This window comes from Vitis riparia, unplaced genomic scaffold (genome assembly GCF_004353265.1).
Source record: "Vitis riparia cultivar Riparia Gloire de Montpellier isolate 1030 unplaced genomic scaffold, EGFV_Vit.rip_1.0 scaffold655_pilon_pilon, whole genome shotgun sequence".
Taxonomy (NCBI): domain Eukaryota; kingdom Viridiplantae; phylum Streptophyta; class Magnoliopsida; order Vitales; family Vitaceae; genus Vitis; species Vitis riparia.
Genome location: NW_023269727.1, coordinates 105278 through 127988, shown reverse-complemented (window position 1 = coordinate 127988; position 22711 = coordinate 105278). Strand labels below are relative to the sequence as shown.

The 22711-nt window shown below is 35.3% G+C and overlaps 2 protein-coding genes across 2 annotated transcripts; one reads left to right on the top strand and one right to left on the bottom strand.

Moving 5' to 3' along the window:
* Positions 1-11076: 11076 nt before the first annotated feature.
* Positions 11077-12096, top strand: LOC117910224 (predicted GPI-anchored protein 54). The gene has a single exon (XM_034824289.1). The coding sequence runs from the start codon at positions 11077-11079 to the stop codon at positions 12094-12096; it is 1020 nt and encodes a 339-aa protein (XP_034680180.1).
* LOC117910223 (aspartate and glycine-rich protein-like) lies at positions 12093-12458 on the bottom strand. Its single transcript, XM_034824287.1, has one exon. It carries the CDS (start codon positions 12456-12458, stop codon positions 12093-12095), a length of 366 nt encoding a protein of 121 aa, XP_034680178.1.
* Between the last annotated feature and the right edge of the window lie 10253 nt (positions 12459-22711).

Genomic DNA, 22711 nt, shown 5'->3' with positions numbered 1-22711 from the left:
CTTTGGTTTGCCATCACTGAGATGCCTTTCTAGCATCTATCTATGTTCAAAGTCAGTTCCTTTAGTTTCTTATCGTGGAGATGCAATCTTAGGTTTCTACCTATACTTAACTTGTTGTTTCTTTGGTTTCTCATTGTTGAAATGCCACCCTAGTTTTTATCTATGTTCGTTCTTAGTTCCTTTGGTTTCTCGCATTTGGATTCGGTCCTACGTTCTGGCAACGTTTATTGTTAGTTCCAAGGATCTATCTAAGGTTATTTGTTTAGTTTCTAATCACTGTGACACCATCCTAGTTTCTATGTATGTTTGTTTTGAATTCCTTTGGGTTCCAAACATTTGGATGCCATCCTAGGTTTTGTTTATGTTCATTGATGGTTCCTTTCGTTTCCAATTATTGCGAAGTCATCATAGATTCTGTCTAAGATAAATTATTTGTTCCTTAGTTTCCAATTATTGCAATGCCATTCTAGGTTCTATGTTTGTTCATTCTTACTTCCTAAGGTTCCCATTCATTAGGATGTCATTTGAGTTTTCATGTGTTCTTATTTCTTCATTCCTTTGGTTGGTTATCAATGTGACGCCATCCTACAATCTAATCTTGTGCTTATGTTCCTTTGCCTTCTCCTCGTTTTGATGCCATCCTAGTTTCTATCTATGTTCGTTCTTAGTTCCTTTGGTTTCTAATCGTTGGGGCAACATCCTAGTTTCTATCTATGTTCTTTGTTAGATCCTTCGGTTTCCCACCATTGGGATGTCATCCTTTGATTGCTCATCATTGGAACATCAATCTTAGTTCTATCTATTTTCATTCTTAGTTCCTTTAGTGTCCTATCATTAGGATGTGATCCTAGGTTCTATTTAAGCTTGTTCATTTGTTCCTTTTGTTCTCATCATTGGGATGTCATCCTAGGTTCTATATATGTTCAATTTTAGTTACTTTGGTTTCCAATAGTTGGGATGCCATCCTTGTTTCTCTACAAGGTTTTTATCTAAAGCTTATTTCTTCGTTCCTTTTGTTTTTCATCACTGGAATGCCATCCTAGGTTCTAACTATGTTGAATTTTTGTTCATTTGGTTTCCAATCATTAGAATATGATCCTATTTTCTACCAAGGATTAGTCGAGATTGTTTCTTTCGCTTCTCATCATTGTGACACCATCGTAGTTTCTGTCTATGTTCGTTCTTTAGTTCGTTTGGTTTCCAAACATTTGGATGCCATCCTATGTTCTATAGGTTCATTGTTAGTTCCTCTGGTTTTCAATCATTGGGAAGTCATCCTAAGCTCTATCTATGGTTGTTCATTTGTTCCCTTAATTTCTCGTCATTGGGAACTCGTCCTAGGCTCTATCTATGCTCATTGTATGTTCCTTCGGTTTCCAATCATTGAGAAGATATCCTAGGTTCTATCCATGCTTATTCATTTGTTCCTTTCGTTTCTCATCATTAGCATGCCATCCTAGGCTTTATTTACGTTAATTCTTTCCTCCTAAGGTTTCCATCATTAGGATGCAATCCTGGTTTCCATCTAAAGCTTATTTCTTTGCTCCTTTTGGTTCTCATAATTGAGAATCATCCTATGTTCATTCTTTGTTCATTTAAAGCATATTCGATTGTTCGTTCAATTGCTTTATGGGATCTATCTACGGTTATTTGTTTATTCTTTTAGTTTCTTAACATTGAAACGTAATCATAGGTTCAATCATCCTAAGTTCCTTTTGTTTCCCATCATTGCGAAGCCATCCAAGGTTCGATCTAAGCTTATTCGTTTCTCATCTTAAGGACACCACCTTATATTCTATCTATGTTCATTCTTAGTTCCATCGGTTTCCCATCATTGGGATGCCATCCTAGGTTTTAGTTTCTATTTAAAGCTTATTTATTTGTTCCTTTTGATTTTCATCACTGGGATGCCATCCTAGGTTCTATCTATGTTGAATTTTCGTTCATTTGGTTTCCAATCATTGGAATGTCATCCCATGTTCTACCTAAGATTAGTCGATTGTTTCTTTCGTTTCGCATTGTTGTGACACCATCGTAGTTTGTATCTATGGTCGTTCTTAGTTCCATCATTAGGATGCCATTCTACTTTCCATCTAAAGCTTATTTCTTTGTTCCTTTTGTTTCTCATCATTGAGACTCCATCCTATGTTTAATCTATGTTCATTCTTAGTTCATCTAAAGCATATTCCTCTGTTCCTTCAATTGCTCATCGTTAGAACGCCATTCTTGGTTCTATCTATTTTCATTCTCAGTTCCTTTAGTTTCCCATGCTTGAGATGTCATTCTAGTTTTTATCTAAACTTATTCGTTTGTTCCTTTCCTTTCCCATCACTAGGACGTCATCCAAGGTTCTATTTATGTTCAATTTTGGTTCCTTATTTGTTTTGATCATTGGGATGCCATCCTGTTTCTAGCTAAGCTTAGTCGGTTGTTTCTTTGTTGTATCATCATTCTGATGCCAACCAAGTTTCTGCCCGTGTTCGTTTTTAGTTCCTTTGGTTTCCTAAGAATTGGATTCTCTCCAAGGTTTTTGTCTATGTTCAATGTCATTTTCTTTGGTTTCCAATCATTGTGAAGTCATCTTAGGTTCTCTCTCTAAGGTTATTTGTTTCTTCATTTGGTTTATCATCATTGAGACGTCATCCTAGGTTAAATCTATGCTCATTGAGACTTCCTTTTGTTTCCCATCATTGCGAATCTGTCACACCCCTGTTTTTTTTTTTTTTTTTTTTTCAAACTTTACAATTGATAATCAAATATAGTATAAGTGCTCTAAAAAAAATGAGGATACAAAAATTTAAATGTCGAGTTTCTGCTTGATTTGGTGCAAAAAGAGAATATGCAAAACTTGTTATAAAGAGTACATCCTATATTAAACTTTATAACAATTAGTTAACAAAATATGATTCGTTTTACAAAAGAAACTTGTACTATGTTAATTTACATATATATATATATATATATATCAAAACCCCATGGTTCACTACGGGTAGCCCATACTACAAGTGTACCTGACAAATATTTATATTACATCATTCCTCAAAAGAGATTCAGTCTTTAACACAAAGGGAAAGTCTCAAAACACTTTCAATGCGAGCAAACAACATCCAATCACAATAAAGCAATGCTCAAGCATTATTTCCAACATAAGTCTTTTGACCTGCATCTAAAGGTGGAAGGGATAGGGTGAGTTCACAACTCAATAGGAAAGTTTATAACCATCCTAGACATACCCATAAAAACCTTGAATTAAACGTATAATAGCATGCATGATAAACATTTTATAACCATTAATAAATATACAATCATGTAAAACATGTATGCATGTGTTTGCTAGTTTCATCTTTGCTTTTCCTCATCCATCCTCTCACAACTGATAAACTGTTAACCCCCACCAATCTACACATCAGATATCAATTCTCCACAAGATACTTGGTCAATATAATAATAACTATTTTGAGACATTACCCAAGAGTAAGTCATATCCCGTGTCTTTTGGGACTCATACCCAAGGGAAGGACCAACCCCACGTCTTTAGGGACTAAAACCCAAGGGCAGGACCAACCCCATACACCCACATCAGAGTGTCTTCCTCGAGGGCTTTAGGGACTTTCACCCACATAAGTGCTCTCAATGATATGGGGATACAATAATTTAAATACTGAGTTCCTTCTTGATTTTGTGCAAAAGGAGGATATGCAAAACCTGTTATAAAGAGTGCATCTTGTATTAAACTTTGTAACTATTAATTAACAAAATATGTTTCGTTTCACAAAAGAAACTTGTACTACATTAATTTGCATATACCAAAACCCCATGGTTCACTACGGGTAGCCCATACCACAAGTGTACTTAACAAATATATATATTACATCATTCCTACAAAAAAGATTCAATCTTTAATACAAAGGCAAAGCCTCAAAACACTATCAATGTGAGCAAACAACATCCAATCACAATAAAGCAATGCTCAAGCATTATTTCCTGCATACCCTTAAAAACTTTGAATTAAACATGTAATAGTATACATGATAATCATTTTATAATTATTAACAAATATGCAATCATGTCAAACATGTATGCATGTGTTTGCTGGTTTCATCTTTTCTTTTCCTTGTCCATTCTTTCACAACTGATAAACTGTTCACCCCCACCAATCTATATATTAGATATCAATGCTCCACAACATACACGGTCAATATAATAATGACTATTCTTAGACCTCACCCAAGGGCAAGTCATAGCTCGTGTCTTTTGGGACTCATACCCAAGGGCAGACCAACCCCATACACCCACATTGGAGTGTCTTTTGGGACTCATACCCAAGTACCCACGGTCCCACATAAACAATATATCAAAAGATAATGTTTGTAACATCACATAAACACTTCCCACCAATCAATTCTCTGAATATCATTTGTGATTATTCCTTCTGTCAATGCAACCACACCATGAACCATTTCCACAACACTAAACCAAGAATCGTCATACCAATATGCGTTCCAATCTCAATGTAACATTTCAACACAATAAACCAAGATGCAATGACACATTAAAACATTTTACGAAATCATAGAAATTTCCAATAAATGTTTCAAGAAAAGAAATCAGATACATTATTGGATAGCATAAAATTCCCTACCTTACACGGACTTTCCCTTTGTGATTCTTCTATGTAGGTGATCTTTACCTATTACAAGGAACCCAAATAAAACAACATAATTTAGGTTTCTTAACCATGAAAATTTCCTTTCTTACTAATTTTTAACAACTTACTGTTATTAATTTTTAATTCTCATATTTTCCAATTAATTACCAAGCACTAATTAACCTAATTAATCGCAAGTTTATGAATCTATAATACTTAAGCTAAAACACTTTAATCCTTAATTAATTGTGATTTTTTTTAACTAAAACATGTTTATATAATTAAACTCAACTTTTACACAAATTTTACCGTGAATTTGTTTCAACATACCATTAGAAACCAAAAAAAAATTAAACAACTTGCTTAGCTCAAATCTTCACTTTCTCTCTCTAGATCCTCTCTTTAACCCAAGCTGCTGCTAGTGAAATGCTGCAAGCCCCTATAAAGGTCTCCATGTAGCCTAAGTAGGAGGTGGCAGGTCACATGGCTGCCACCAACCCTAACTTTCCATAATTGCACTTTAGTCCTCTAAATTAACCAATATTAAACTTACAATTGCCCATTAGTCCTTTATGTTTTCATAACTCTAATAAGTCCTTAGGAACCTAATAAGCGTACTTAAATCATTGACTAATTCTACATAACCTTAATTAAATTTTAATTCATAATTGAATAAGATTAGCACTAAACTAGCTTTAACATCTAATTAAGCACGTTTAAAGTTAAGTACTAAGATAATCATTATTGCCTATTTAATTCATTAGTGCTAGGTATTAATGAATCCATCCAAAGTTCGATCTATGCTTATTCATTTCTTCCTTTTGTTTCTCATCTTTAGGATACCACCTTATGTTCTATCTATGTTCATTCTTAGTTCCAATGGTTTCCCATCGTTAGGATGTCATCTTAGGTTCTATCTAAGCTTATTCAATTGCTCATCATTGGAACCCCATTCTTATTTCCTTTCATTTCTCATAATCAGGATGCCATCCTAGGTTCTATATAAGCTTATTCATTTGTTCTTTTGACTCATCATAATTGGGACACCGTTCATGGATCCATCTATCTTCATCCTTAGGTTCTTCAGTTTTCCGTCATTGTGATGTAATTGTTTTTTCCTTTGGTTTGCCATAACTGGGACGCCTTTCTAGCTTCTATCTATTTTCAAAGTTAGTTCCTTTAGTTTCTGATCGTGGAGATGCAATCTTAGGTTTCTACCTTAGGTTAGCTGGTTGTTTCTTTGGTTTCTCGTTGTTGAAACGCCACCCTAGTTTCTATTTATCTATGTTCATTCTTAGTTCCTTTGGTTTCCTAACATTTGGATTTCGTCCTAGGTTTTGGCTATGTTTATTGTTAGTTCCTTTAGTTTCAAATTATTGGGAAGCCATCCAAGGATCTATCTAAGGTTATTTGTTTAGTTTCTCATCATTGTGACACCATCCTAGGTTCTATGTATATTTGTTCTTAATTCCTTTGGTATCCAAACATTTGGATGCCATCCTAGGTTTTGTCTATGTTCATTGATAGTACCTTTGGTTTCTAATTATTGTGAAGCCATCATAGGTTCTATCTAAGCTAAATTATTTGTTCCCTAGTTTCATTTCAGTGCATTGCCATTCTAGGTTCTATGTTTGTTCATTCTTACTTCCTAAGGTTCCCATTCATTAGGATGTGATCCGAGTTTTTATGTCTTCTTATTTCTTCATTCCTTTGGTTGTTGATCAATGTGATGCCATCCTACAGTCTATATTTATTCATTCGTAGTTCCTTTGGCTTCACATCACTGGGATGCCATCCTAGGTCCTATCTAATCTTATGCATATGTTCCTTTGCTTTCTCCTCGTTTCGATGCCATCCTAGTTCCTATCTATGTTCGTTAAGGTTCCTTTGGTTTGTAATTGTTGGGGCAACATCCTAGTTTCTATCTATGTTCATTGTTAGATCCTTCGGTTTCCCACCATTGGGATGTCATCCTTTGATTGCTCATCATTGGAACATCAATCTTAGTTCTATCTATTTTCATTCTTAGTTCCTTTAGTGTCCTATCCTTAGGATGTGATCCTAGGTTCTATTTAAGCTTATTCATTTGTTCCTTTTATTCTCATCCTGGGTTCTATATATGTTCAATTTTAGTTACTTTGGTTTCTGATAGTTGGGATGCCATCCTAGGTTCTACCTAAGATTAGTCAATTGTTTCTTTGGCTTCTCATCATTGTGACACCATCAATGGGATACCATCCCAAATTTCTATACAAGGTTTTTAACTAAAGCTTATTTCTTCGTTCCTTTTGTTTTTCATCACAAGAAAGCCATCCTAGGTTCTAACTATGTTGAATTTTTAACTAAAGGTTCCTTTTGTTCTCTACCAAGGATTAGTCGATTGTTTCTTTCATTTCTCATCATTGTGATGCCATCGTAGTTTCTGTCTATGTTTGTTCTTAATTCCTTTGGTTTCCAAACATTTGGATACCATCCTACGTTCTATATAGGTTCATTATTAGTTCCTCTGATTTTCAATCATTGGGAAGTCATCCTAAGCTCTATCTATGATTGTTCATTTGTTCCCTTGATTTCTCATCACTGGGATCCCGTCCTCGGCTCTATCTATGCTCATTGTAAGTTCCTTCGATTTCCAACCATTGAGAAGCTATCCTAGGAACATCCATGCATTATCTATGTTCTTTTCATTCCTCATCACTAGCACGCCATCCTAGGCTTTATCTATGTTCATTCTTGCCTCCTAAGGTTTCCCATCATTAGGATGCCATCCTAGTTTCCATCTAAAGCTTATTTCTCTGCTCCTTTCGGTTCTCATCATTGAGACTCATCCTATGTTCATTCTGAGTTCACCCGAGTTTTTATCTAAGCTTATTCGTTTATTCCTCTGCTTTCTCATCACAAGGACGTCATCCTAGGTTCTATGTATGTTTGATTTTAGTTCCTTTGGTTTCCGATAGTTGGGATTCCATCCTAGGTTCTAACTAGGATTAGTCGGTTGTTTCTTTGGTTTCTCATTGTAATGACACCATCCTAGTTTCTACCTATGTTCACTCCTAGTTCCTTTGATTTCCAAACATTTGGATACTATCCATGGTTTTTGTCTATGTTTAATGTTATTTCCCATGATTTCCATTCATTGGGAAGTCATTGTAGGTTCTATCTACAGTTATTCGTTTATTCTTTTGGTTTCTCAACATTGGGACGTAATCATAGTTTCACTCTATGCACATTATAAGTTCCTTTTGTTCTATCTAAGCCATCCAAGGTTCGATTTAAGCTTATTTGTTTCTTCTTTTCGTTTATCATCTTTAGGACACCATCTTATGTTCTATCTATGTTCATTCTTAGTTTCTATATAAAGCTTATTTATTTGTTCCTTTTTTTTTCATCACTAGGACGCCATCCTAGGTTCTATCTATGTTGAATTTTCGTTCATTTGGTTTCCAATCATTGGAATGTCATCCTATGTTCTACCTAGGATTAGTCGATTGTTTCTTTCGGTTCTCATCATTGTGACACCATCGTAGTTTGTATCTATGTTCGTTCTTAGTTCTTTTGGTTTCCAAACATTGGGATGCCATCCTACGTTTTGTATAGGTTCATTGTTAGTTCCTTTGATTTCCAATCATTGGGAAGTCATCCTAGGCTCTATCTATGCTCATTGTAACTTCCTTCGGTTTCCAATCATTGAGAAGCTATGCTAGGTTCTATCCATGCTTATTTGTTTGTTCCTTTTGTTTCTCATAATTAGCATGCCATCCTAGGCTCTATCTATGCTCATTGTAACTTCCTTCGGTTTCCAATCATTGAGAAGCTATGCTAGGTTCTATCCATGCCTATTTGTTCGTTCTTGCCTCCTAAGGCCCATCATTAGGATGCCATCCTAGTTTCCATCTTAAGCTTATTTCTTTGCTCCTTTTGGTTCTCATCATTGAGACTCCATCATATGTTCTATCTACGTTCATTCTTAGTTCATCTAAAGCATATTTGTTTGTTCCTTCAATTGCTCATCATTGGAACGCCATTATGTTTTCTATATATTTTCATTCTATCCAGGCTTATTCGTTTATTCCCTCCCTTTCTCATCATTGGAACGTCATCCGAGGTTCTATGTATGTTCAATTTTAGTTCCTTTGGTCTCCGATAGTTGGGATGCCATCCTAGGTTCTACCTAAGATTAATTAGTTGTTTCTATGGTTTCTCGTTGTTGTGACTCCATCCTAGTTTCTATCTATGTTTGTTCTTAGTTCCTTCGGTTTCCAAACATTTTGATGTTATCCAAGGTTTTTGTCTATGTTCAATGTTATTTCCTTTGGTTTTCATTCATTGGGAAGTCATCCTAGATTCTATCTAAGCTTATTCGTTTCTCATCTTTAGGACACTGCCTTATGTTCTATGTATGTTAATTCTTAGTTCCATTGGTTTCCCATCATTGGGATGCTGTTGTTGGTTCTATCTAAGCTTATTCGATTGCTCATCATTTGTTCTTTTGACTCATCATCATTGGGACACCATTCTTGGGTCTATATATCGTTGTCCTTAGGTTCTTTAGTTTTCCATGATTGTTATGTCAACCTAGTTTCTATCTAAAGCTTTTTTTTTCCTTTTGTTTTTCATCACTAGGACGCCATCCTAGGTTTATCTATGTTTGTTCATTTTGTTTCGAATCATTGGAATGTCATCCTATGTTATACCTAGAATTAGTCGATTGTTTCTTATCGTTGTGATGCCATCGTAGTTTCTATCTATGTTCGTTCTTAGTTCCTAGTATCCAAACACTGGGATTCCATCCTACGTTATGTATAGGTTCATTGTTAGTTCCTTCGATTTTCAATCATTGGGAAGTCATCCTAAGCTCTATCTATGGTTGTTCATTTGTTCCATTGGTTTCTCATCATTGGGTATAAGGAACTGAAATTAAACACATAATTTAGACTTCCTAACGATGAAAATTTATACAATTTACTATTGCTAATTTTTAATTCTAATAATCTCTAATCTACATGCCTACAGGTTTTCAAATCAAATTTGAATTGAATTAAACAATATTTACAATGCATATTAATATTCCTTAATTAATTACTAAACACTAATTGCTTTGATTTTCTTAAAGCCTAACCTATTAACAAATCCCAAGTGTCCAAATAACCTAATTAATCACATGTCCACTAATCTATTTTTCAATTAAACCAAATTAAACAAGATTTATGCTGAGCCATTAATAAAATGCTTAAGCTAAAATACTTTAATCCCTAATTAATTGTGATTTTTAACTAAAACATATTTATAGCTAATTTCACTCAACGTTTACACAAATTTTACCGTTAATTTGTTTCAGCATGCCATTAGGAACAAAAATAAACTGAAATTACCAATTAAACAACTTGCTTACCTTAAATCTACACTTTCTCTCTCTAGTTTCTCTCTCTAACCCAAGCTGTTGCAGCTAAAATGGTGCAAAACGAGCTATTGGCCTTTATATAGGGCTCTCCATGCAGTCAAGTAGGAGGTGACAGCCATGTGGCCTACCACTAGCCCATCCAAGTAGGAGCTGGCATGCCACTTGGCTTCCACTAACTCCAACTTCCCAATTTTGCACTTTAGTCCTTCAAGTTATGAAAAATAAAACCCATTATTGCCCATTAGTTCTTTAGGTTTTGAAAACTATAATCAACCCCTAAAAACTAATAAGCATGGCTAAGTCATTAACTAATCTCAATTAACCTTAATCAAACTTTAATTCATAATTAAACAGGATTAACACTAAATTAGTTTTAACATCTAATTAAGCACATTTAAAATTAAGTACTAAGATAATCATTATTGTCTATTTAATTCATTAGTGCTAGGTATTATAGTTACTATCACCTTTACCATCACCATTATCGATACCATTACCGTCATCGTTACCATTACTATTAGTGTAACCGTTACCATCACCATTATCGTTACCGTTATGGTCACCGTTACCATTACTGTTATTATTACCGCTATAATCACCGTCACCTTGACAATTATCGTAATCGTTACTATCGTCACCATCACTGTTACCGTTACTATCACCATTACCGTAATCGCTACAGTTATCGTAACCATTACTGTCATCGTTACCATCACCGTCACCATTACAGTTACCATTATCGTCACCATTACCATGACCGTTATTGTTATCATTACCGTTATCATAACTGTTACTATCATAGTTATCGTCACTATTACCGTCATCATTATTGTCACCATTACTGTCATCGTTATCGTCACAGTTACCATCATTGTCATTGTAAACATTACAGTCACCGTCACTGTTACTGTCATCGTTATCGTCACCGTTACCGTTACTGTCATCATCATCGTTACCGTTACCGTTACCATTACTTTTACCCTTATCGTCATCGTTACTAATAAACGTCACTATTATCGTTACCATTATGATTACCGTCACTGTTACCATCTATGATACCGTTACCGTCATTGTTTCCGCCATCATCACCGTCAACCTTACCATTGTCATTACGATCATCGTCATCGTTACTATTACTATAACCGTTATAATCACCGTCACCTTGACCATTATCGTAATCGTTACTGTTGTCGTTACCGTCACCATCGCTGTTACTGTTACTATCACAGTTACCGTTACCGTTATCATAATCATTATTGTCATCATTAGTGTCATTGTTACCATCACCGTCACCGTTACAGTTACTGTTACCGTTATTGGCACCGTTACTGTTACTATCACCTTTACCATCACCATTATCCATACCATTACCATCATCGTCACTATTATCATTACCATTACCGTGATCATAACTGTTATTATCATTGTTATCGTCACTATTACCATCATCGTCACTGTTATCATTTCCATTACTGTTATCATAACCGTTATTGTCACTGTTACTGTCATTGTTATCGTCACTGTTACCATTATCGTTATCATCACTGTTACCATCATTGTCATCATAAGCATTACAGTCATCGTTACCGTTACTTTTACCCTTACCGTCATCGTTACTGATACTGTCAACGTTACCGTCAATGTTACAATCAATGTCACCATTATCGTTACCGTCACCGTTACAATATGTGATACCACTACTGTCATCGTTTCCGTCATTGTCACCGTCAACCTTACCATTATCGTTAAGGTCACCGTCACCATTACTATTACTATTGCCGTTATAATCATCGTCACCATGACCATTATTGTAATCGTTATCGTCATCATTACCGTTACTGTCACCGTTACCATCACCTTTACGGTAACCGTTACCGTTACTATCACTGTTACCATTACCGTAATCACTACCATTATTGTAACCATTACTATCATTGTTACTGTCACCGTTACCATCACTGTCACCGTTACAGTTATTTTACCTTTACCATCAACATTATCCATACCATTACCGTCACCGTTACTATTACCATTACTGTTATCTTAACCATTACTGTCATCGTTATTGTCACTGTTACCATCATCGTTATCATCATTGTTATCGTCATCTTTATCCTCACCATCTCCGTCATCGTTATTGTCATCGTTACCGTCACCATTACTGTCACCGTTTCTGTCACCATTACCATCACTATTACCGTTATCGTAACCGCTACTGTCACCATTATCGATATTGTTACTATCACCTTCATCGTTACTATTATCGTTATCGTCACTATTACCGTCACCGTTACTATCACCGTCCCTATTACCGTTTTCGATATTGTTAGCGTTACCGTTACCGACTTTTATTGTCACCATTACCATTACCGTTACTGTTACGATTATCATCATCATCATCACCGTCATCGTCACCCATTACCTTTACCGTTACTCTTTGCGTTATCTTACCATCACCGATATCGTTGCCATTATCGTCACAATAACCGTAACCGTCACCGTTTCCATGACTATTATCGTTATCGTTATCGTCACCATTACCATAACCGTGATCATGATTGTTCTCGCCACCATCACTGTCACCGTTACCGTTAGCGTTACTGTCACTATCATAATTACCGTTATCGTCATAATTACCGTCACTATCATTGTTTTTATCCTTGTTACTATAAACATGTTTTAGTTAAAAATCACAATTAATCATGGATTAAAGTATTTTAGCTTAAGTATTTTATTAATGGTAAGATTAGCATAAATATTTGTTTAATTGAAAAACAGATTAGTAAACGTGTGATTAATTAGGTTATTTAGGCACTTGGAATTTGTTAATAGGTTAGGTTTTAAGAAAATAAAAACAATTAGTGTTTGGTAATTAATTAGGGAATATTAATATGCATTGTAAATATTGTTTAATTTAATTTAAATTTGATATGAGAACTTGTAGGCATGTAGATTAGAGAATATTATAATTAAAAAAATTAGCAAAAGTAAATTGTATAAATTTTCATAGTTAGGAAGTCTAAATTACGTGTTTCATTTCAATTCCTTGTAATAGGCGAAGATCGCCTACATAGAAGAATCATAAAGCGAAAGCCCGTGTAAGGTAGGGAATTTTATGCTATCCCATGGTGTATCTGATTTCCTTCCTTGAAACATTTATTGGGAATTTCATGTCATTTCTAAAATTTCATAAAATGTTTTAATGTGTCATTGCATCTTGGTTTATTGTGTTAAAATGTTACGTTGAGATTGGAACGTATATTGGTATGAAGATTCATGGTTCTGTATTGTGGAAATGGTTCATGGTATGAATGCATTGCAAAAAGGATATGGAATAATCACAGATGATATTCAAAGAAGTGTTTATGTGATGCTATAGGCATTATCCTTTGATAGTTTATGTGGGACAGTGGGTCCTTGGGTGAAAGTCCCTAAAGCCCTCGAGGAAGTATGGGGTTGGTCCTGCCCTTGGGTATGAGTCCCAAAAGACATGGAGTATGACTTGCCCTTGGGTGATGTCCTAGAATAGTCATTATTATATTGATCGAGTATCTTGTGGAGCATTGATATCTGATATATAGATTGGTGGGGGTGAGCAGTTTATCAGTTATGAAAGGATGGACGAGGAAAAGCAAAGATGAAATCAACAAACATGCATACATGTTTGACATGATTGCATATTTATTAATGGTTATAAAATGTTTATCATGCATGCTATTACATGTTTAATTCAAGGTTTTTAAGTGTATGCTTAGGATGGTTATAAACTTTCCTACTGAGTTGTGAACTCACTCTATCCCTTCCACCTTTAGATGTAAGTCAAAAGATGTATGCAGGAAATAATGTTTGAGCATTGCTTTATTGCAATTGGATGTTGTTTGCTCACATTGAAAGTGTTTTGAGGCTTTGCCTTTGTATTAAAGATTGATTTTTTTTTTTTTTTTTGTAGCAAAGATGTAATACATATATATTGTAAGGTACACTTGTAGTATGGGCTACCCGTAGTGAACCATGGGGTTTTGGTATATGTAAATTAATGTAATACAAGTTTCTTTTGTGAAACGAAACATATTTTCTTAACTAATAGTTACAAAGTTTAATATAAGATGTACTCTTTATAACAGGTTTTGCATATCCTCTTTTTGCACAAAATCAAGTAGGAACTCAACATTTAAATTTTCGTATCCCTATATCTTTAACACTTATATTGTATTTGAGTATCAATTGTGAAGTTTGAAAAAAAAAAAAAAACAGGGTGTCACATGGATGACCTAAGAAACTAAAGGAAGGGTGATGGATTAAAGTAAATCAAGTTAGTTTGATAGCCCAATGAACAGGAATGTCCTAGAAAAATAGAGGAATAGGAATACCCTAATAACACTCGAGGAAAGAGGATGCCCAAAATAAACTCAATGAAGGGGAATACCCTAAACAAACTTAAGGAAGGGGATGTCCGAAAACAATTCAAGGAAGGAAAATATCCTGAACATACTCAAGGAATAGGGCATACCCTTAAACAAACTCATAGTATGGCAATTATGAGAAACCAAAGGAACAAACAATGAACATAGGCCGAACCTAGGATTGCATCCAAATATTTGGAACCCAAAGGAACTAAGAACAAACCTAGATAGAAACTAGGATGACATCACAATGATGAGAAACATAACAAACAACCAACTAAGCTTAGGTAGAACCTAGGATGGTATGCAGACGATCGGACACAAAATTAACTCAAATTTGATATAGACAGAACCTAGGATGATGTCCTAGTGATGAGAAATCAGAGGAACAAATGAATAAACTTAGATTAAAATTAGAATAGTAACCCAATGATGGGTAACAAAAGGAACTAAGAATGAACAGAGATAGAACCAAGAATTATGGTCCAATGATGAGCAATAAAAAGAATAAACGAATTAGCTTAGATAGAACCTAGGATGGCAACTCAATGATGTGAAACTAAACAAACTAAGAATGAGAATGAATAGAACTATTAATGGCGTTCCAATGATGAGCAATCTCGGGAACAAATACTTATGTTTAGATAGAACCTAGGATGACATCCTGATTATGGGGTGAAGGACGAGGGATACCCTAAACAAACTTAAGGAAGTGGGATGCCCTAAACGATGCCCTTAATAAACTTAACGAAGGGAATTCTCTACACAAAGTCAATGAAGGGGGATGCTCTAAGCAAATTTGAGTAAGCAGGATGCCCTTAAAAAGCCAATGGAAGAAGAACGTCGTAAATGAACATTAAGAAGGGGGATTCACTAACAAGACTCATAGAAAGGGCATGCCAAAAACAAACTCCACCAAACTAGGATGCCCAATCCCAACAAAAACGGTTGTGCTAAAAAACCTCAATAAATGGAGTTGCACTAAACAAATTACTGGATGGGGATGCCCTACTACACTAAATGAAGTGGGAGTCTGCTAAGTAATCCCTAGGAAAGGGTATACCCTAAAAGAATTGAAGGATGTTGGTAGGTCTAAATAAACTATAGGAAAGAGAATGAATTAAAAATCAACATGAAGGTGGATGACCTAAGAAACTGAAGGAAGGGTGATGGACTAAAGTAAATCAAGGTAGTTTAATAGTGCAATGAACAGGAATGTCCTAAAAAAATAGACGAAAGTGAATACCCTAATAATACTCAAGGAAAGAGAATACCCTAAAGAAACTCGACGAAGAGGAATACCCTAAACAAACTTAAGGAAGGGGATGCCCGAAAACAACTCAATGAAGGAGGATGTCCTAAACATACTCAAGGAATAGGGCATATCCTTAAACAAACTCATAGGTAGTTCACAATGATGTGAACCAAAGGAACAAACAAGCAACATAGGCCGAATGTAGGATTGCATCCAAATGTTTAGAAACCAAAGGAACTAAGAACAAACCTAGATAGAAACTAAGATGACATCACAATGATAAGAAACATAACAAACAACCAACTAAGCTTAGGTAAAACCTAGGATGGTATGCAAAAATGATCGGAGAGAAAATTAACTCAAATTGCATATAGATAGAACCTATGATGACATCCTAGTGATGAGAAATAAGAGGAACAAAGGAATATACTTAGATTAAAACTAGGATAGTAACCCAATGACGGGTAACTAAAGGAACAAAGAATGAACAGAGATAGAATGAAAAATTACGGTCCAATGATGAGCAATCAAAAGAACAAACGAATTAGCTTAGATAGCACCTAGGATGGCAACTCAATGATGCAAAACAAAAAAAAACTAAGAATTAAAATGAATAGAACTATGAATGGCTTTCCAATGATGAACAATCTCGTAAACAAATGATTATGTTTAGATAGAACCTAGGATGACATCCTGATTATGGGGTGAAGGATGAGGGATACCCTAAACAAACTTAAGGAAGTGGGATGCCCTTAATAAGCTTAATGAAGGAAATTCTCTAAACAAAGTCAAGGAAGGGGGATGCTCTAAGCAAATTCGAGTAAGCGGGATTCCCTTAAAAAGCCAATGGAAGAAGAACGTCGTAGTGAACATTGAGAAGGGGGGTTAACTAATAAGAATCATAGAAAGGGCATGCCACAAACAAACTCTACCAAGGGGGATGCCCAATCCCAACAAAAGCGGTTGTGCTAAAAGACCTCAAGAAATGGAGTTGCACTAAACAAACTATTGGATGGGGATGCTCTACTACACTAAAAGAAGTGGGAGTCTATTAAATAATCCCTAGGAAAGGGTATGCCCCAACGCAATTGAAGGAAGTTGGTTGGTCTAAACAAACTCCAGGAAAGGGAATGGATTAAAAATCTCCATGAAGATGGATGACCTAAGAAACTTAAGGAAGGGTGATGGACTAAAAAAGTAAATCATGGTAGTTTGATAGCCCAATGAACAAGAATGTCCTAAAACAATAGAGGAATGGGAATTAAACTAATAACACTCGAGGAAAGAGGATGCCCTAAATAAACTCAATGAAGGGTAATACCCTCAACAAACTTCAGGAAGGGGATGCCCGGAAAAAACTCAATGAAGGAGGATGTCTTGAACATATACAAGGAATTGTGCATACCCTTAAACAAACTCATAGGATGACGTCCTAATTATGAGAAAGCAAAGGAACATATGAATAAGCTTACATAGTTCACAATGATGGGAAACCAAAGGAACCAATATTGAACATTGGCCAAACCTAGGATTGCATCCAAATGTTTGGAACCCAAAGGAACTAAGAACAAACCTAGATAGAAACTAGGATGACATCACAATGATGAGAAACGCAACAAACAACCAACTAAGCTTAAGTAGAACCTAGGATGGTATGCAAATGATCCGACACAATAATAACTCAAATTTCATATAGATAGAACCTAGGATAACGTCCTAGTTATGAGAAATCAGAGGAACAAAAAAATAAACTTAGATTAAATCTAGGATAGTAACCTAACGGGTAACTAAAGGAACGAAGAATGAACAGAGATAGAACCAAGAATTATGGTCCAATAATGGATGAGCAATCACAAGAACAAACTAATTAGCTTAGAAAAAACCTAGGATGGCATCTCAATGATGTGAAACTAAACAAAACTAAGAATGAAAATGAATAAAATTGTGAATGGTGTTCCAATGATGAGCATCCTGATTATGGGGTGAAGAACGAGGGATACCATAAAGAAACTTAAGGAAGTGGGATGCCCTTAATAAACTTAATGAAGGGAATTCTCTAAACAATGTCAAGGAAGGGGGATGCTCTAAGCAAATTCGAGTAAGCGGGATGGCCTTAAAAAGACAAAGGAAGACGAGCATCGTAAATGAAAATTAAGATGCGGGATTCACTAATCAGAATCATAGAAAGGGCATGCCGCAAACAAAATCTACCAAGGGGGATGCCCAATCCAAACAAAAGCGGTTGTGCTAAAAAACCGCAAGAAAAGGAGTTGCGCTAAACAAACTACTGGATTGGGATGCCCTACTACACTACAGGAAGTGGGAATTTGCTAAGTAAACCCTAGGAAAGGGTTGCCCTAGAAGAATTGAAGGAAGTTGGTTGGTCTAAAAAAATTCTAGGAAAGGGAATGAATTAAAAATCTCCATGAGGATACTATTATATGGTGGGATCAACTTGTAATGAAAAAAAGAAGAAACTATGAGAGGCCTATTGAGACATGGGATGAAATGAAAGCCACCATGAGGAGGCGGTTTGTCCCTAGTCACTACTATAGGGACTTGTATCAAAAATTACAAAGTCTTATTGAAGGCTATAGGAGCGTGGATGACTATCACAAGGAGATGGAGATTGCCATGATTCCGGCTAATGTAGAGGAGGATAGAGAAGTTACTATGGCAAGGTTTCTAAATGGGTTGAATCGGGACATTGCCAACGTGGTGGAGTTACAACACTATGTGGAGTTGGAGGACATGGTGCACATGGCAATAAAGGTGGAACGACAGCTTAAAAGGAAAGGAACTCAGTCATTTCAAAATCCCGGCTCCTTTGCTTCATGGAGGCCAAATGGGAGGAAAGATGAAGGGGTTATTTTCAAGTCCAAAACTGAATCAGCAAAAGGAGAGATGAAGCTCCCAATGTCAACAAAGGTAAAAATGAATCCCAAACTCGTAATTGTGATATTAATTGTGTTTTCGTTGTTTGGGAGTAGGTCATATAGCATCACAATGCCCAAATAAGAGGACCATGACCGCACGTGTTGATGGAGAGGTGACCAAATGCCATCACTGGTGGATGCTTGTGACGCTAATGTGGAGTATCCAGTGGAGGGTGAGTCACTATGGCTAAGCGTGCTTTAAGTGCCCAAGTTAAAGAGGATGACATGGAATAACAAAGAGAATATTTATTTTTCATACTAGATGCCGCATCAACAATAAGATAATTAATGTTTGTTCCATTGGTTTCTCATCATTGGGTCACCATCCTGGGCTTTATCTTAGTTTCTTTGCTTTCTCTTCATTGGAACTCCATTATAGGTTTTAAGTTTATTCTTAGTTTCACTCATTAATCATCTTTGGGACACAATCTTAGGTACTATCTAAGAATATTTGTTTTTTCCTTTGGTTTCTTATCATTGGAACGCCATCCTGACTTCTCTCTAAGTTCAATCGTTTATTCCTTTTGGTTTCTCATCTTTAGGATACCATCCTAAGTTTTATCTAAGTTTCTTCATTGTTCCTTTGGTTTCTCATCATTAGGACACCGTCCTAAGTTCTATCTCAATTCATTCTTTTTCATTTCGTTTCTCATCAATGGGATGCCATCCTAGGTTCTATCTAAACTTAATGGTTTGTTCCTTTGGTTCCTCATAATGGGGAAAACAATCCTAGGTTCTATCTCATTTTATTCATTGTTCATTTTGTTTCTCATCATTGGGACGCTATCCTAGGTTCTATCTAAGTTCAATTGTTTGATCATTTAGTTTCTCATTATTGGCTTACTATCCTAGGTTCTGTCTAAGCTTAATCAATTGTTCCTTTGGTTTCTCATCATTGGGACACCATCCTAGGTTCTTTCTAACCTTAATTGTTTCTTCCTTTGCTATTGCATCAATGCGACACCATCCTATGTATTATCTTAGTTTATTCTTTGTTCATTTGGTTTCTCATAATTGGGACACAATCCTAGGTTCTATCTAAGCTTAATCGATTCTTCCTTTTGTTTCTTATCATTGGGACACACAACCCTAGGTTCTATCTCAGTTTCCTCTTTGTTCCTTTCTTTTCTCATCATTTGGAAACTATCCTAGGTTTTATCTTAGTTTATTCTTTGTTCCTTTGGTTTGTCTTCATTATAAACCATCCTATTTTCTATCTAACCATAATCGTTTCTTCATTTTTTTTTTTTTGAATCAATGCGACACCTGTCACACCTCATTTTTTTTTTTTTTTTTAACTGAACAATTGATACTCAAATACAATATAAGTGCTCTTAAAAATATGGGGATACAAAAATTTAAATGCTGAGTTGCTATTTAATTTTGTGCAAAAAGAGGATATGCAAAACCTATTATAAAGAGTACATGTTGTATTAAACATTGTAACTATCAGTTAACAAAATGTGTTTCGTTTCAGAAAAAAAACATGTACTAAATTAATTTGCATATACCAAAACCCCATGGTTCACTGCGGGTAGCCCATACTACAAGTGTACTTGAAAAATATATACATTACATTATTCATACAAAAAGATTCAATCTTTAATACAAAGGCAAAGCCTCAAAACACTTTCAATGCGAGCAAACAACATCCAATCACAGTAAAGAATTGCTCAAGCATTATTTCTTGCATAGGTCTTCTGACCTACATCTAAAGGTGGAAAGGATAGGGTGAGTTCACAACTCAGTAGGAAAGTTTATAACCGTCCTAAGCATACCCTTACAAATCTTGAATTAAACGTTTAATAGATGCATGATAAACATTTTGTAAGCATTAATAAATATGCAATCATATCAAACATGTATGCATGTGTTTTCTAGTTTCATTTTTGCTTTTCATCTTCCATCCTTTCACAACTGATAAACTGCTAACCCCCACCAATCTACACATCAGATATCAACGCTCCACAAGATACTAGGTCAATATAATAATGACTATTCTAGGGCATCACCCAAGGGTAAGTCATACCCCATGTCTTCTAGGACTCATACCCAAGGGAAGGACCAACCCCGTGTCTTTAGGGACTAAAACCCAGGGGTAGGACCAACCCCATACACCCACATCGGAGTATCTTCCTCGAGGGCTTTAGGGACATTCACCCAAGGACCCACGGTCCCACATAAACAATATATCATAGGATAATGCATGTAGCATCACTAAACACTTCCCACAATCAATTTTTTGAATATCATTTGTGATTATTCCATATCCTTCTTGCAATGCAACCACACCATGAACCATTTCCACAACACGGAACCATGAATCTTCATACCAATATACATTCCAATCTCATTGTAACATTTCAATACAATAAACCGAGATGTAATGACACATTAAAACATCATAGAAATGGAGTGAAATTCTGATATATGTTTCAAGGTAAGAAATTAGATACACCATGGAACAGTATAAAATTCCCTACCTTACACGAACTTTCCCTCTGTGATTCTCCAATGTAAGTGATCTTTACCTATTACAATGAACTGAAATAAAATAAAATGATTTAGGTTTCTTAACCACAAAAATTTATTCAATTAAAATTTATGAAATTTTCCTTTCTTACTAATTTTTAACAACTGTCTGCTATTAATTTTTAACTCTCATATTAATTACCAAACACCAATTGTTTTGATTTTTTTTTCCTAAAGCCTAACCCAGTAACAAATCCCAAGTGTCCAAATAACCTAATTAATCACATGTTTACTAATCTATTTTTCAATTAAACCAAACTAAACAAAGATTTATGCTGATCTTACCATAAATAAAATACTTAAGCTAAAAGATTCATTTTGTTTCTAGTCATTGAGACGCCATCCTAGATTATTTAAGCTCAATCGTTTGGTCCTTTGGATTCTAGTCATGGGGACACAATCGTAGGTTCTATCTAAGTTTATTCTTTGGTCCTTTCATTTCTCATCAGTAGTACGCCATCCTAGGTTCTATCTAACCTTATTCGTTTGATTCTGTTGTTTCTCATCATTAGGTCGCCACCTTAGGTTCTATCTTGGTTAATTCTTAATTCATTTGCTTTCTCATCATTGGGACACCCTTTTAGGTTTTATCTAATTTTATTCTTAGTTTCATTGATTTATCACCATGTGGACGCCATCCTAGGTTGTACCTAAAATTATAAACTAAGATCAAACCTAGGATGGTTTACCGATGATGAGAAACCAAAGGATAAAACATTAAACTTAAATTAAACCTAGGATGGTATCCCAATGTTTAGAAACCCGAAGGAACAAATGATTAAGGATAGATGTCACAATGATGACAAACCACAGGAAGAGAGAAGAAACTAAGGTTCAACCTAGGATGCAGTCCTATTGATAAGAAATGAAAGGAACTAATGTTTAAGCTTAGATAGAACCTAGGATGGTGTACTAATGATGGGGAAACCAAATAAACAAACAATAAACTTAGATAGAACATAGGATACTATCCAAGTGATCAGAAACCAAAGGAACAGACATTAAACTAAAATCAAACCTATGATGGTGTCCCAAATTGGTTCATAAACCAAAGGAACAAACAATTAAGGTTTGATAGAACCTATGATAGTGTTTCAATGTTGAGAAACCAAATGAAGAAAGAAAAAACTGAGATAGAACCAAGGATGGTGTACCGACAATGAGAAACTAAAGGAAGAAACCTAGATAGAACTTAGGACCGCATCTCCATAATAGAACTTAGGATGATATGAAACCAAATGAACAATAAACTGAGAAAGAACCTAGGATGATGTCCCAATGATGAGAAAGCAAATGAACAAATGATTAAGTATAGATAGAACCCAAGATAATGTCTCCATAATTAGAAACCAAATGAACAAAGAATAAACTGATATAGAACATAGGATAGTGTCCTACTGATGACAAACCATAGGATCAAAGATGAAACTTAGATTCAATCTAGGATTGAGTTCAATTGATGAGAAATGAAGGGAATAAATGATTAAGCCTACATAGACTTTAGGATGGCATCCCAATGATGCAAGGCAAAATAAA